This window comes from Phalacrocorax aristotelis, chromosome 2 (genome assembly GCF_949628215.1).
Source record: "Phalacrocorax aristotelis chromosome 2, bGulAri2.1, whole genome shotgun sequence".
In the NCBI taxonomy this organism is placed as follows: domain Eukaryota; kingdom Metazoa; phylum Chordata; class Aves; order Suliformes; family Phalacrocoracidae; genus Phalacrocorax; species Phalacrocorax aristotelis.
In genome coordinates, this window is record NC_134277.1 from 55,979,376 (window position 1) to 55,992,268 (window position 12,893).

A 12,893-nucleotide genomic window follows, 5' to 3' on the forward strand; every position below is an offset into this window, starting at 1 on the left:
ACAACTATCCTAAGCCAACAGGTTAAGGGTGCTGGCTCCCAGTATAAAACTTAACTCCACTTTTAAGACTGCAAAGTCCTGAACCCTCACAAGCAAGAGGAAATATAACCTTGCCCTGGCCTCCCACTTCCAAACCCACTCTGCTTTTTGTCCCCTGGTAACCTCCAGATGATACCCTAACTCCCCTCAAACACTTCACCAAACCCTTCCAGCCCGGAATCCCATGCTAATTTCATCACCGCCAGTGTGCCTGCCAGGACACTGATTTTCTTACTCTTCAAAGCCACCACGTCCTCAGCTTGAAGCTCACTTCCAGCCAGGCAACCCTCATGGCTGAGCAGCTTTCCTACACGGAGCTTTTAACAACTACTTATAGCCTGGCATGAAACAGCTCTTCACAAGACACCAGAACCAACATGAACAGCTCAGCAAATACAGTAACTTTGGATCTAAGGAAAAGCAAGGCGCAGCTCCCATCCCAGCAACGCACCCATGCCAGCTCACAGACACTCAGAGGGGCAGAGATCAAGACTGGGCAAGATGATTCAGAGATGCAGACAACTACTGTCCTGTATTTCCATGTCCTCTGCCCATGCCTTAACAGCATAGATGTTCTTCAAATGCATGGAAGGAAAATGTTTTATTTTACTAATTCAGGATTCACATACGCAAGTGAACACACTGCCCACATGTATTGCAATACATGGGAATATGGCTAGTGAAATAAAAAATTAAGCAAAAGTCTGCTACAAGTGAAAACATCACCCAGGAGCAACACATGTAACAAATTGCTAATGTCTGTTGATGAATTTAAGGAAGTAACGTTATAATGTCACAACATAGTTTGGAGATCCCTTCACCTTCCATCCCAGATCATGTTTTAAAGTCCCTGTATTGTCTGATAATTACACGGAATAGTTCTTTTGTTTCAGTTTGGTTTTTTTGAGAACACAAAAATGAACAAAAACTCCTACTCTTTATCTACTAAATGCCTCATCATGCTCATAACTCTAAGTATGATAGTTTTAGGTATGATAACACCTTGGTTATACCTGTGATGGGGTAAACTGGCCTTCTCCCGCTCTTCATTGTTATACTCCCATTTAATAGTCACAAACCACTCAGTCTTCATAAATCCTACTCTTGTCTTATGATTGCAAGGATCAGATTATCACTTGTACTTTAAAGACGAGAGGTAAAACTTTTTAACCCTATTAAATTAGAATTAGTATACCATTTATTTGCTATAAGAAGAGATCCAGGAATATTTTTGGACATTTGTCCACTTCCCTCTCCCCAAAAGCAAACATGCTTTTTGTTTCCTTACAGCAACTTTGAGTAACCTGACCTTCTATTAACACATGCTGCCTCAGGCATGCATGCCAGCAGTGTCTTACTCTTCCTCAGCACCATTTGGAAAGCTCACCTTATTTGAAGATGATGACCAGAGATGGTGGGAGAAGGAAGGTTTGCCTTTGGAAAGTTTTAGAAGACAAATTTGTCAAAAGATGCAAATTATTGAGGCAGGCAAAGAGGGCATATTACTATCTTTGTAAAAGACGTAGTTATTTACTCAAATTTCTTCCATTGTATCATCTGACTTCTTCAGTGTTTGCCTCTGATGCTGCCATCTTTGAAGGAAACCACCCACAGGAGAATCTACTGCCTGCCATTCTGACATGGGAGTCAGAAAATCCCCTAGCCCAGCTCAGGTTTCTCCTCACAAGAAGTGGAACCTAAATACTGGTTTCGAAAAATAATTTAAAGAATCATTACTTCTGATAAAAATAGCTGGAAATTCACAAAGATTTGCCAAAATTTATGTTTTCAATGTTGCAAAAACAGTAGAGGATTGTTACTTTGTAAAATCAAAACCACATAAAGTCCAATTTAAAAGCCCATTCAGCCCTTAAAAAGAAAACACCTCGAAGCCATGTATTGAAGATCTTCAAGCAGATCTGGCCATATTTCCTCTTTAAAAAGATTTCTGTGTTCTAAAATCATGCAAATATCACACCTTCCCTGCTGCCCATTTCTAGGTCTTACCCTGCCTTCTTTTAAAAGAAAAAATAAATCCAAAATAACCAGAAGAAAGCGGTCTGTCCTCTGCAGTTTCGGCACATATACCCACTTGTGCTGAAGAAACAAGTGACACAGAGCAAACACGCAGAACTATAGCAGAAGAATACATAACTATTGCAAAGTGCAGCTTCATCATTATTGTTTCTCCATCCCTAGAATACGGTTTCCAGACTTGTGTTCCTGTCTCAATGGTAAAGGGACTACCTACGCTATTTTCAGGATTAGGATCCTGACTCAATTTCTCTCAATGCAATCAAATCTCTAACACACAAGGGATGCTAAGAAAAACTCAGACTAAGCCCTTTAACCTTCAGAAGGCCAGTTTGTTAGGTAGTGCACAAATTGGAACACAAGATTACTGCAAGCTGTTGTTTTATTTACTGTCCTGAATTTAAACAACAAATACTTTACCAGACCCTCTTAAGACTAAAACTTACTGAAAAAACATAAACCTCTTTTCCTTTGTTACTTTCATATTAAAAGGTTTGTTCCTACAAGAAAATTTTAATGAAGGAGAAAAAATAAATTATTTGGTTTAAGAATGAGAATAGCAAATCTTGAAGTCACTGGTTCAAAATCAGGTAGAGCAATAGTGAATAAAAGCTAGAAACACCCATGGTCTTGTTTATTAGCCTACTTAGCCAAGGGGGGGGGGGGGCAGGGATCCCCCAAAAATTTCTTATAAAAAAAAGAGCCATATTATAAAACTCTTGATCTCAAGAGACAACCTGGGTAGTAACTTCAACAAAGATGCAAATTCTTGAGGCAGGCATGGAGGACATAGCATTATCTTTGTAAAAGACCTGATTATTTACTCAAGTTTTGTAGAACACTTGCAGGACAGTGTAAAAGAACACAGGCTGCTGTATTTTGCACCCTACATAAACACAGGTTTTGTAAGAATACATACAGTTTGGAACAAAAGTTACAATAATTTGGAATAAATACTAAAAACCTATTCAAGTTTCCAACTTGTACAAGAATTAATTTCTATTATGCAACTATTGCTACACAAGACAACAAAAGGCATGAAGACTGAAATTTCTAAACCATGAAAACACATTTGTGACTTATGCTGCTAAAAATATTTTCCCCTAATTCTATGGTGAAAATACACTAATGTTAGCACAGTGAAGGAATTTAAGTGAATAACCTCCCATCCAGTTCCTTTATGATTCCTCATAAGGCAAATCATGAACACTTTTCTCAGTATCTGGCTGTAAAATTGGCAAATATGGATTAGGATGGTAAAATTTCACACAGCAGTTCACTGTTCTCCCCATACATTTTCCACAGGGATTTATTTAATACCTTGGCCTCTTTGGGAAAATGCAGATATACACCAGGAGCAAGGAATTAAGATGATATGGCTGCCTGTGAATATGTATCAAAATGGGCTGCATTCACAGTATGAAACGACACACAGATGAAAGGCAAAGCAGAGACCATTTTATTTCTTCGCAAAACTGTTGTGGTATACAGAATGTCACGCTATATTTGCAGAACACCAACTGAAGATTCACTCCTACAGGTTTGAAGGAGCTGGGCACCAGCCAAATTGTGAAGCAGAAGTAACACACAGATGACATACTGCACATCAGCATGGCATGTTTAAAAAATAAAAAATTAGTAAAAAGTCCATATAGTACAATTTGGTTTCACTTCAACTCCCATCAATTTGTTTTATTTTACTGGTAGTTTTGTTCATGGCAAAGAACACCTGAAAACTTTCAAATCCACTTCAGTGCTCAAAGCACAGAATCAGCCCACCCACATCAAGTACACCATACCGAGGCAGCACAGGATAGGCTGTTTTATCTTCCATGTCCAAATCCAATTCCAACACTGAAAAACCCAAGCGCAGTTCAAATCTCAATGAAACTACACATTTCTACTTATATTTTCCTTTTGCTGAGTAAGGAACTTGGGCAAACATTTGTTTCCCCCATGAACACTACTCAAGCAGCCCAGTTGCCACCTCGTGATGTACTGCATATGAAAACCCTACAGTGCAGTTTTGGGAACAGTAGTTTTTAAAGTTCACCCGCTCACCACAGTGGAAGAGCTAGATGGTAAATAGATTAATTTCCCCCCTACGTTCCTTTTTCCAGCCCAGAGTGTTATTCCACCCAGATAAATACATTTAGTATTTTGGAAAAGACAGGACTGCATACTCTGTTAACACCCTAGCTTTGCAACTGCATTTAATTTATGTAGCACGCACAGAACCATTTTTACTCTTTATGTATTCTACAACACACAGATAGAACAGGCATTTCTGGTTAATATTAATAGCTCATTAAATGAAGCATCTAATTTTCACTCAAAACCAGAAGATATTAGAAGAATATAGCAATAACCCATTTTTCCTGCAAGTCAGTCCTTTAACAATGTATATTATAATGTTAGTTACTAGTCACTGCAAACTTGTTTTTCAAATTAATGTATGAAAAGATTCCATTTAAACTTCAATAAATAATTTACTATGCTCATCCTACTGACTCAAATTGATAAATTATTTGCGTGATACATTTTCTCATTAATAAGGAGAACTTTCTATTTGGAATTTATATATCTCTTCCTTCCACTCTCCCCATTTAAAAGGCCAATTTCACTTAGAGCCATGGAGGGGGAAGCAACCTCTCTTCGGATTGCTCAGGTATATGAAACAGAATATGCTTTTGAAGCATTTTTCTCCAATTTCATGTTTTTAAAACAACTGGAAAAATGGCAACCTAGTGTAGAGCTATTAAATAATAAGGAAAAAAAGGCATGATGAAAATAAATACTTTACCAAAGGTCATATAGGAGACAAAAAACAAGGCAAGTTGAACTGAGGTACGCTAGCCAAAAATACTTTTAAACCATCCATTTTTTGTTGTAACGGCGATGCCTCTTCAAAAACTGCTAGCCACAGAAGAGCTCACCTCTTCCAGCCCAATGCTCCACACTCCACGTTAAGAGAACATTTTGACGGAAACAGAGTATGACAAGGAGCCTTTTTTACCAGGTGCTTTATTTACTTGAAATGATTTAATTGCTTTGACCTAATCCAGACCCAACCTACAAGACTAAGATCTGGAGTGCACTGAAAAGGAAAGAAAATAGCAAGGCTTTTTGGTTGCCTCTTTTCAAGGCTTACATGTTTCCTAACTGTGTTCCTGCTCTGATCCGTTCGCAAAACCTTAAAGGACAAACCATTATCAATTTCAGTGGTAAAAGTGTATTAGTGAGGGATATTTCTAAACCACCATAAAATGTCTGAGCACTGGGTTAACCAAGAATTTCTACAATACTTTCCTCTCTACAAACTCTCACAGACTTTATTAATATAGTGTTTAAATAACTAAAAGAGTAAACTAAATGAACAAACATATCCCTTTCACAGGGCACCAATGATCAAAGATCAGAAAACAGGCCAAAGAAAATTAAGACCAGGAGATATAAAAATGGAAGTGCTATAATGAAAACCTATGCAACACTGATGACTAACACACACAAGTACCTACTTAAAAAAAACCAGCAATGCATAAATTAATGTAACTTTAAAAAAATATTATTTTCAATAACTTTCTTGCAGAAAATTAACATCTGCACCCCCCACCTTTTTTTTATTGGTGACTTCCTTTGTGACATGCCAACAATACAAAACAAAAAACGTACCCTGTAGCGCAGCGCCTTTAAAAAAAAAAAAACAAAAACCAGTGAAACTCCTTACATAATCACAGGATCATTTCATGGGACACAGTGCTCATTTTAGGATTGCAGTGACACTTGTTCTTGAAAAAGCGCTCCTTTTAAAGAAGATACATACTGGACCAGGGCAATCTGCTCATAGTCCCAGCAGTAAATTAGAAAGGAGCAGAGAACTTTAACAAATAACTAACCAAATTCCATGATGATAACTTAGCTTTGATTCCCTCATCAAGTAGGAAGGTTCTGGTTTTTGATGCACCAGGATCAAAATTTTATCAGTACCTCACACTCCCCAATGGGGTTTGAAATCCTCTCTTTACTTCTCAGAGGTAGGAAACTATTGCTCCATTTTATAAGGGGTGGGGAAGGATGCAGGCAAGAAAGAGGCAAAGCATAATTAACCTGTACATGAAGTCTGAGGTTTAGATAGAAGCTGTAGGTCCTGGGATCCCAAGGCATGGTTCCAAACATTCTTTTGCTACATGCAAGTTACCTGAAATAACTGTTACTAATTTATGCAGACCAGAAATTTCACAATACATGCTGTTGTGTGCACTACTGTACTCTAATTATTCCTTGTTTTAAATTGAAGAGCACTTGTTTTGTTACAATAAGACGACATTTAAATCACTCCACAACAGTCCATTATGCAATATCACAGGATTCTCTCATTAAAAGCGAAACTTTCAAAGACAAAATTACAAGCTGAGCAGCAGCATCAACTTAAATGCATGAAAAATACCATTGCGCATCTCACCTTGCCACCATGTTGCACTGCTACTGAAGAAAGCTTAACTATTTGCTTACACATTTATTAGTGTCACCTTTTGCTAATCCTTTGTCAAAATACAAATATCTGCCTGACAAAAAACTGCTCAACTGAGAAAAGTAAGATTTTACAGAAACAGACACATTGCAAGGAAGACAATTAATTTGAAAACAGAAATTCAGATTCAGGCTGTACATAATTTATCCAGACTTTTTTCCTCTACAGTTTACAAACAGCCAAAAGTCAGATTACTTTATTGTCTATTTTTAAGATCTCATCAAATGTGCAGTCTAAACATGTAGCTCCAAGTGCTGTAAAATAAAATTAAATAAGCCAATGAAACTACACTGTACTAGGACTTTTCAGCCAAACAAACCTGCTCAGGCTCAGCTCCAAACACAGCATATTTGATGATTAGATAGGGTTGGGAGAAGTAAAGCAAATACGCTTCACAAGCACAATTAAAAAAAACAAACCAAACAAACAAAACCAGAAAATATAAAATTAAAATAATTGTGCTTCAAGACTTCAGTTGAATTACTTCACAAACGAAGTAGGCTTTTCTCTTGAGAATTGAAAGACTGTTAAATATACTGCTTCCTCATCACAAAATGGTATAAAATATATCATTCTGTCTATAGGAACAGAAAAAGCTTGTATATGATATAGGGTATTATAAGGATATGGAATAAAAGTGTAAGTTGTACTGTAGTTACCAGGAAAGATCTATTACATTTCTACAAGTGCTGACACGGCTACCACTATCTCCACACTGAAGTGTCTGCTTAACATCTGAACATATGCATCACCTCTGCTAATTAACACCTCTGAATTTTACACATTCTGATTTAAACCGCTCAAAAAGCATTAAATGCTTAAGCAGCCTTAGGAACTCAACTTCCTGGGAAGCAAGAGTTGGAACCAAACTTACAATGAAGGGCTCTTAGCTGACCTACATTCAAGACAGTCAATTTTTTTGCAGACTCCCACATTTGAGGCCTCATTATAAAGCTCTACCACCAAGTATGTGCAAATAAGCATCCTGGCATTTGTTAAACAAACCAAGCAGGTAGCAAGTTAGAATTAGCATCTTATGACTAGGAGCTACTAAAGGAATGATACTGAAAGAGTTATTCCATAAAAAGGAATCACTGTACGTTTGATTCTTTACCAAGACAATGGCACAGCAGTGTAAAAAATACAGAAGAAAATATCCATATTTTGTTTACACATCCAGTTCAGACAGGGACATCATTTACTCAAAACAAAGAATTTTAAAATTACCCTCCTCCATAATAGAAAAGCCTCCTATAGTGTAACTTGGATGTGCCATGTGCCCTCTGAAACCAATAGTAGTCATTTTCAATTTTATGGGAAGAATTTAAATTAAATTAAATGCAAGACAAAATGTATATGCAAAAATCTTTATTATCATGATGATGTCTACAAAGTCCACACCATAAATATTGTATTTTCTTAACAGGTAAAATGGGACACAGGCTTCAAGGATTAAAGTCTCAGATTCTAGTACTGCCACCATAAAATCTATCCCTGTGTATTCAAACTATGAGCCACCCAAAAGAAACTGTACAATTTTATGATCACAAGATTTAAGTGTGAAGCTATCAGTTCAGTCTTATCTCTTGACTATACTTCAAACAATATAAGCAAGCACTGACAAATTTAGACTTTGTCATTCTACCACTACTTTTGGTTTCTATCTGAATGATCATTAGAAATAGTCTAACAAGTAAACACTAAGATTGTGAAAATTGTTCACTCCTTCCTTTGAGTAATTTCTAAACGTGGTTTCAAAGTTTCATTTCATCAGCTACCTCCGCAGTGTCAAGACACTACAGACTGGACATATTATTCAAAGACAACTCATGAAAAGCATTTTCATAGGCATTAGAATGATGACTGGATTGTTCTTTAGGTCCAACATCTACATTCTCAACATGAAAGTTTCTTTTTTACTTCTCCATGCATGTAAAATTAACATTAAAAACAGACATCAACTTTAACAAAGGTCTTGTTGAAATTTTGTGAGTTTCAATTTTGTGAAAGCTGCATGGTGCCTACTTTTACTTAACGTAAAACCAAGCAAAACCCTGACAACCTGGCAACCTATTTATGATTAATTCTGCTGTAAATACTTATTTACTATGGGCTGAAATGTTGAAAGGCCATTAAAGAGGCCACTAAAACAAGCTCTCACTTGCAATAAGCTTTAAAAAAAAAAATGCCTGGGCAGGTAAATATTTGTGTTCACCATGCTGTGAATGTCAACCCTTGAGAGGATTACTATTCTACTAAATACTGAGTCCTCACCCAGTCATTGTGTACACGTGCTTCACATCACAAAGCAACATCCAGAATTAAACCACTGCACACTGGGCAAAAACATCTGGTCCAGGCGTCTGTTCCACACAGCAGCATTAAAGGGCCAAAGAAATCCCTGCTTCTCAGCAGGGATGCCCTATGGTGCCACTGCAGAAAGGCACTCATGAAAACGCAGAGGGAAAAATTATCCCACAAGAAACAAAGCCACCATTCTCTGCGAAAAGATTTTTTTTCAAAATCCACCACGGCAGTCTCTGCAGTAGCCACTGTCTTGGAAATTAGGATTTCTGCCGCCTTAGTGCTTAAACCCAGATCCCAAGCATGAAGATTTGTCCCTAGGTAAAGAACAGAAAATCTTCCTAACAGCAAGTCCATTAAAGTTTTGGAAGTCTAGGAGTCACTTTCATTTAAATACATAACGGGTGAAAACACTTTGTCACGGTAATACTCTGTTTTGTATCACCTGTCCTGGCTGGTGACCACAACTGAAGCTGCTCAACTGCTTTTATGTCTTCCTTCCTGTAGCTATCCTAGACCACACTAAAATCAAGTATCTCCTTCTAGATCTCTTATGGTTCAACAGTGGCAGGTTCGGAGTTAGTACACAACTGTTCAGGGACAAATTCTTGAACCCTCTGCAGCTCCCTTTCTCTCCCCAGCATTGGACATCCTTTTCCAGCACCTACAGCAGGGTAGACAGACCTCTCCAGAACATGAGACAATTTATGACAAGGTGTCATCTCACGACCAGAGACTCTACAGAACATTATTAAATCTAGACTATGAAGTTACTAAAATAACACAGTAATTACCTGAATGTAGTATTACTGCATATATAATACTGACAATTAAATTTTCATTTGATCAAAACAGAAGTGCATGCACTCAAATTTGTCTCAACCTAATTCATTTCACTATAATGGGGTGATTCTGTTTTTATATATATATATATAAAAAGAAGCTTCTAACAGCAAATCACAGCTCTTTTTTAATAATTTAAGCCCAGCTTAACATTCCTTGCTACATATTGCAGGCAAAGCTTCTAAAAACAACCAATGAGGTAGTATTTTTCCCTCCACACTGACAAAGAACTAGCAATGACACAGATTCAAGTATGAAGCATTTTAAGCAGGCTTACCTCAGATTCATCTGTTGATTCCTCATTAGACCTAGTTTCCTGAAAATGCCACAAAGAACAAAGGGATAATTAGCTAAGCACATACATAACTGAGCAGTATTTCCCCTTTTAAAGTACTTTAAGCTTTATTAAGAGACAGAGGACAAAGTGGAAGCGACTCAAAGTTAACAGTGTCCATCCTTTCGATTCACACCCTATTTTGTATGTTCACTTGTAATCTATAGCCACACTGACACTGAGTGGCACCAGTTGACTGTGATACTATCGTCAGTTACCCTAAAAGGGTGTGACTGGGTCATCTGTGAATTTGACCCTGTGTAAGTTTCCCTCTCCTTCCAGAAGCGGTAGCAAGTTTTGCAAAGCAGCTGCCCATGTCTGGACTTACAAGGCAGAATAGCATTCTCAAGTTATCCACAAACTAACTTTGGTGTTCAATTATTCAGCTGTTAATATAGGCTGATATTAAACCTAAATAATTCCAAACCACTTTCCATAGAAATTCAGCATTTAATTACTTTGTCCTTCGCATCCCATATCAATACAAGCCACATGGCTTCGTCTTGTCTTTGAAGCAACTGTACCTTTAAAACATCTCTTTCTGGAAAGACAATAATTCTTACTGTCCTACAAAAAAAATTTTTTAAGTCAACTCCTGCTAATCTCTCACCTGTCCACTGAGAAAATCTGCTGATGCAATGCCTCCTCAAAGAGGTCAGCAAAATGAAGATTTACTTAACGTATTTATCGTTATCAATAGCAATAAACGGTTACAACTAATATGCTGACAGTGAATGTAAGCATTTTAACAACAAAATATGATATAAACAAAGAACAAGCAAGAGAGAGGGCAGCACTTCAAATCTTATGAAGTAGTATCTGGACAGTAAGATAAATAGGTACAGAATTCCACCAGAGAAGAAAAAAAAAAAAGGAAGAAAAAAAGAAGAGAGACATAGTTACCAACTGTTTAAAGAGAAATAGAAAGGGAAGAAAATTTAATGCACTGACAACCAATGTCAGTTTTAGTTTGTCAATGTATTTATTTTCTGTGTTTATAAAATGCACTGTTTATGACCTCTAGCAAAAAGCAAATGCCTCCTTTGCATTAGTGGAGGCTCACCTTTAGTGACCATCACAACAGACCAGAGATACAGATGGGGGAGAAGAAAAGCAGTATTTCTGCTTGCTACTTAAAACTCAGTGCAAGTTGTTACCATGATTGCTGCCATCTGTTTCCTCCATTTTACTTACTACAGCCAAGCCCACCTACACCCAACATGCACCTGATAGAAGGGTTATCTGTGTCATCTATACCCATGACATGAGTTAGGAAATGGCAAGTAGAAGGAACATGGGAGTCAAGGAAAGACAAACAAGGAGTAAAATCCTAGCATCCTTTCAAGCTCAGGTTTGACTTTGCAAGCACAACAGTTTGTCTGTCAGTCTCACAGGCTCTACTCACATGATGCAGTTACCTTTCAGGAAACAATGACTTTGTTACATATGATCTTTGTGCATCTTAAATTCTAACTAACAATATGAAATGAGGACACAACTAAAATTTTGTGGTGTGACACTGTCAGCCTAGAGCAACACAGGAATCCCAGTGCAAAATGTCACCAGATTCCCAATAAAAAAACCTGCCTTTCTCTACTGAATACCAGGAGTTGCCTATTCAACTCCTTTATAAAATCAAAGGAATTAGCATTACTATTTTGGCATTTTTATAAAGTTCACAGTTTCTACCAACAGGAGGATTTGTTTAGAAAAAAAATCTGTTCTCCCAAAGTCAGCAATTACAGCAAATTATATTTTTGCTGGTACATACAAGTCTTTCCAGTGCACCTACACCAGTTACATTTTTCCCCCCACGGTCCTGATTGCTTGGCTATTCAGGAGAACACAAATATCTGGAAAGCTAGAGATGAGGATCTGTTTTGATTTGGGACTTATACCCTGGTATCCCAACCGTATTCACAAGCCACTGCAACTGCAGCTACTAAATTTCATAAATGGCATGCAAATTCAGGCAAATGCTTCATGGCCTTTATGTTTTACTCCAGAAAACAACACGCCAAAAATTCAGACTCTGTCCTGGCTTAGAAAACATATGCAGAAACTGTATTTGTTCCCTGCCAAGAACTTAGCTAAAGGTGCTTAGAATTGACACTTACCTACCAACTCACCTTGCTAGCAACTTACTATGAAAAGCTTTTTGCCTGAGTTCTCCCACTTGCGCAGGGAAACTGGAAGAGCAAACTGCTGTTATGACTGCCCTAGGATTTTGTTAGGTTCCTCTCCCCCTACTCCAAACGCATGAACTGAGAAGATTATCCCCCACTTCTACTTTTTAATAGCCTCATAACTGTGAAAAGGAAATCCCTCAACAGGGATTTGTAGACAATCAGAATCCCAAATCCTGTAGGAATAGCTGTCATTGGTAGGTCTCAGACTCTAGGGGAAAATCAGTAGTACACTTCAGCGAGGTGGCAAATGCTGTTGCTCAAGCAGCCTTAGAACAGAGAAAGGGAGTATGGATGAGGAAGCCACAGGAATGTGAAGTAATCTCTCACCATTATAATCTCTCCCTTAGCAGATCCAACATACTTTCTCAATAAAGTCTTAAACTGGCTTTCCAATATGATGGATATAGGGGTTTCCCCTATCCTGCCTTTACAAGCAAGAGGTGCTATCCATTATAGGCCCATAACTTAAAGCTGCTGTGAGGGGAAAACAATGAAACTGGGGTCTCAAAGAACCTGCCACCCCCCACCTACACACACAACATACACACCCCTTTCAGTAGGTGTGTGCATGCTCCCCACAGGAGATAAACAGAAACAAACGAGGTAGCTTTCCTATCAT

At 37.8% G+C, this 12,893-nt stretch overlaps 1 protein-coding gene across 3 annotated transcripts in view; it reads right to left on the minus strand.

Annotated features, from left to right (window-relative positions):
* The window catches only part of VPS41 (VPS41 subunit of HOPS complex), a 111,240-nt gene that overhangs the window by 97,260 nt on the left and 1,087 nt on the right, over positions 1 to 12,893 (minus strand). For all 3 annotated transcript variants that reach the window (XM_075083678.1, XM_075083677.1, XM_075083679.1), the window contains exon 2: positions 10,029 to 10,067. In XM_075083678.1, the coding sequence (XP_074939779.1) occupies positions 10,029 to 10,067 (39 nt within the window). The remainder of the gene's footprint in view (positions 1 to 10,028; positions 10,068 to 12,893) is intronic.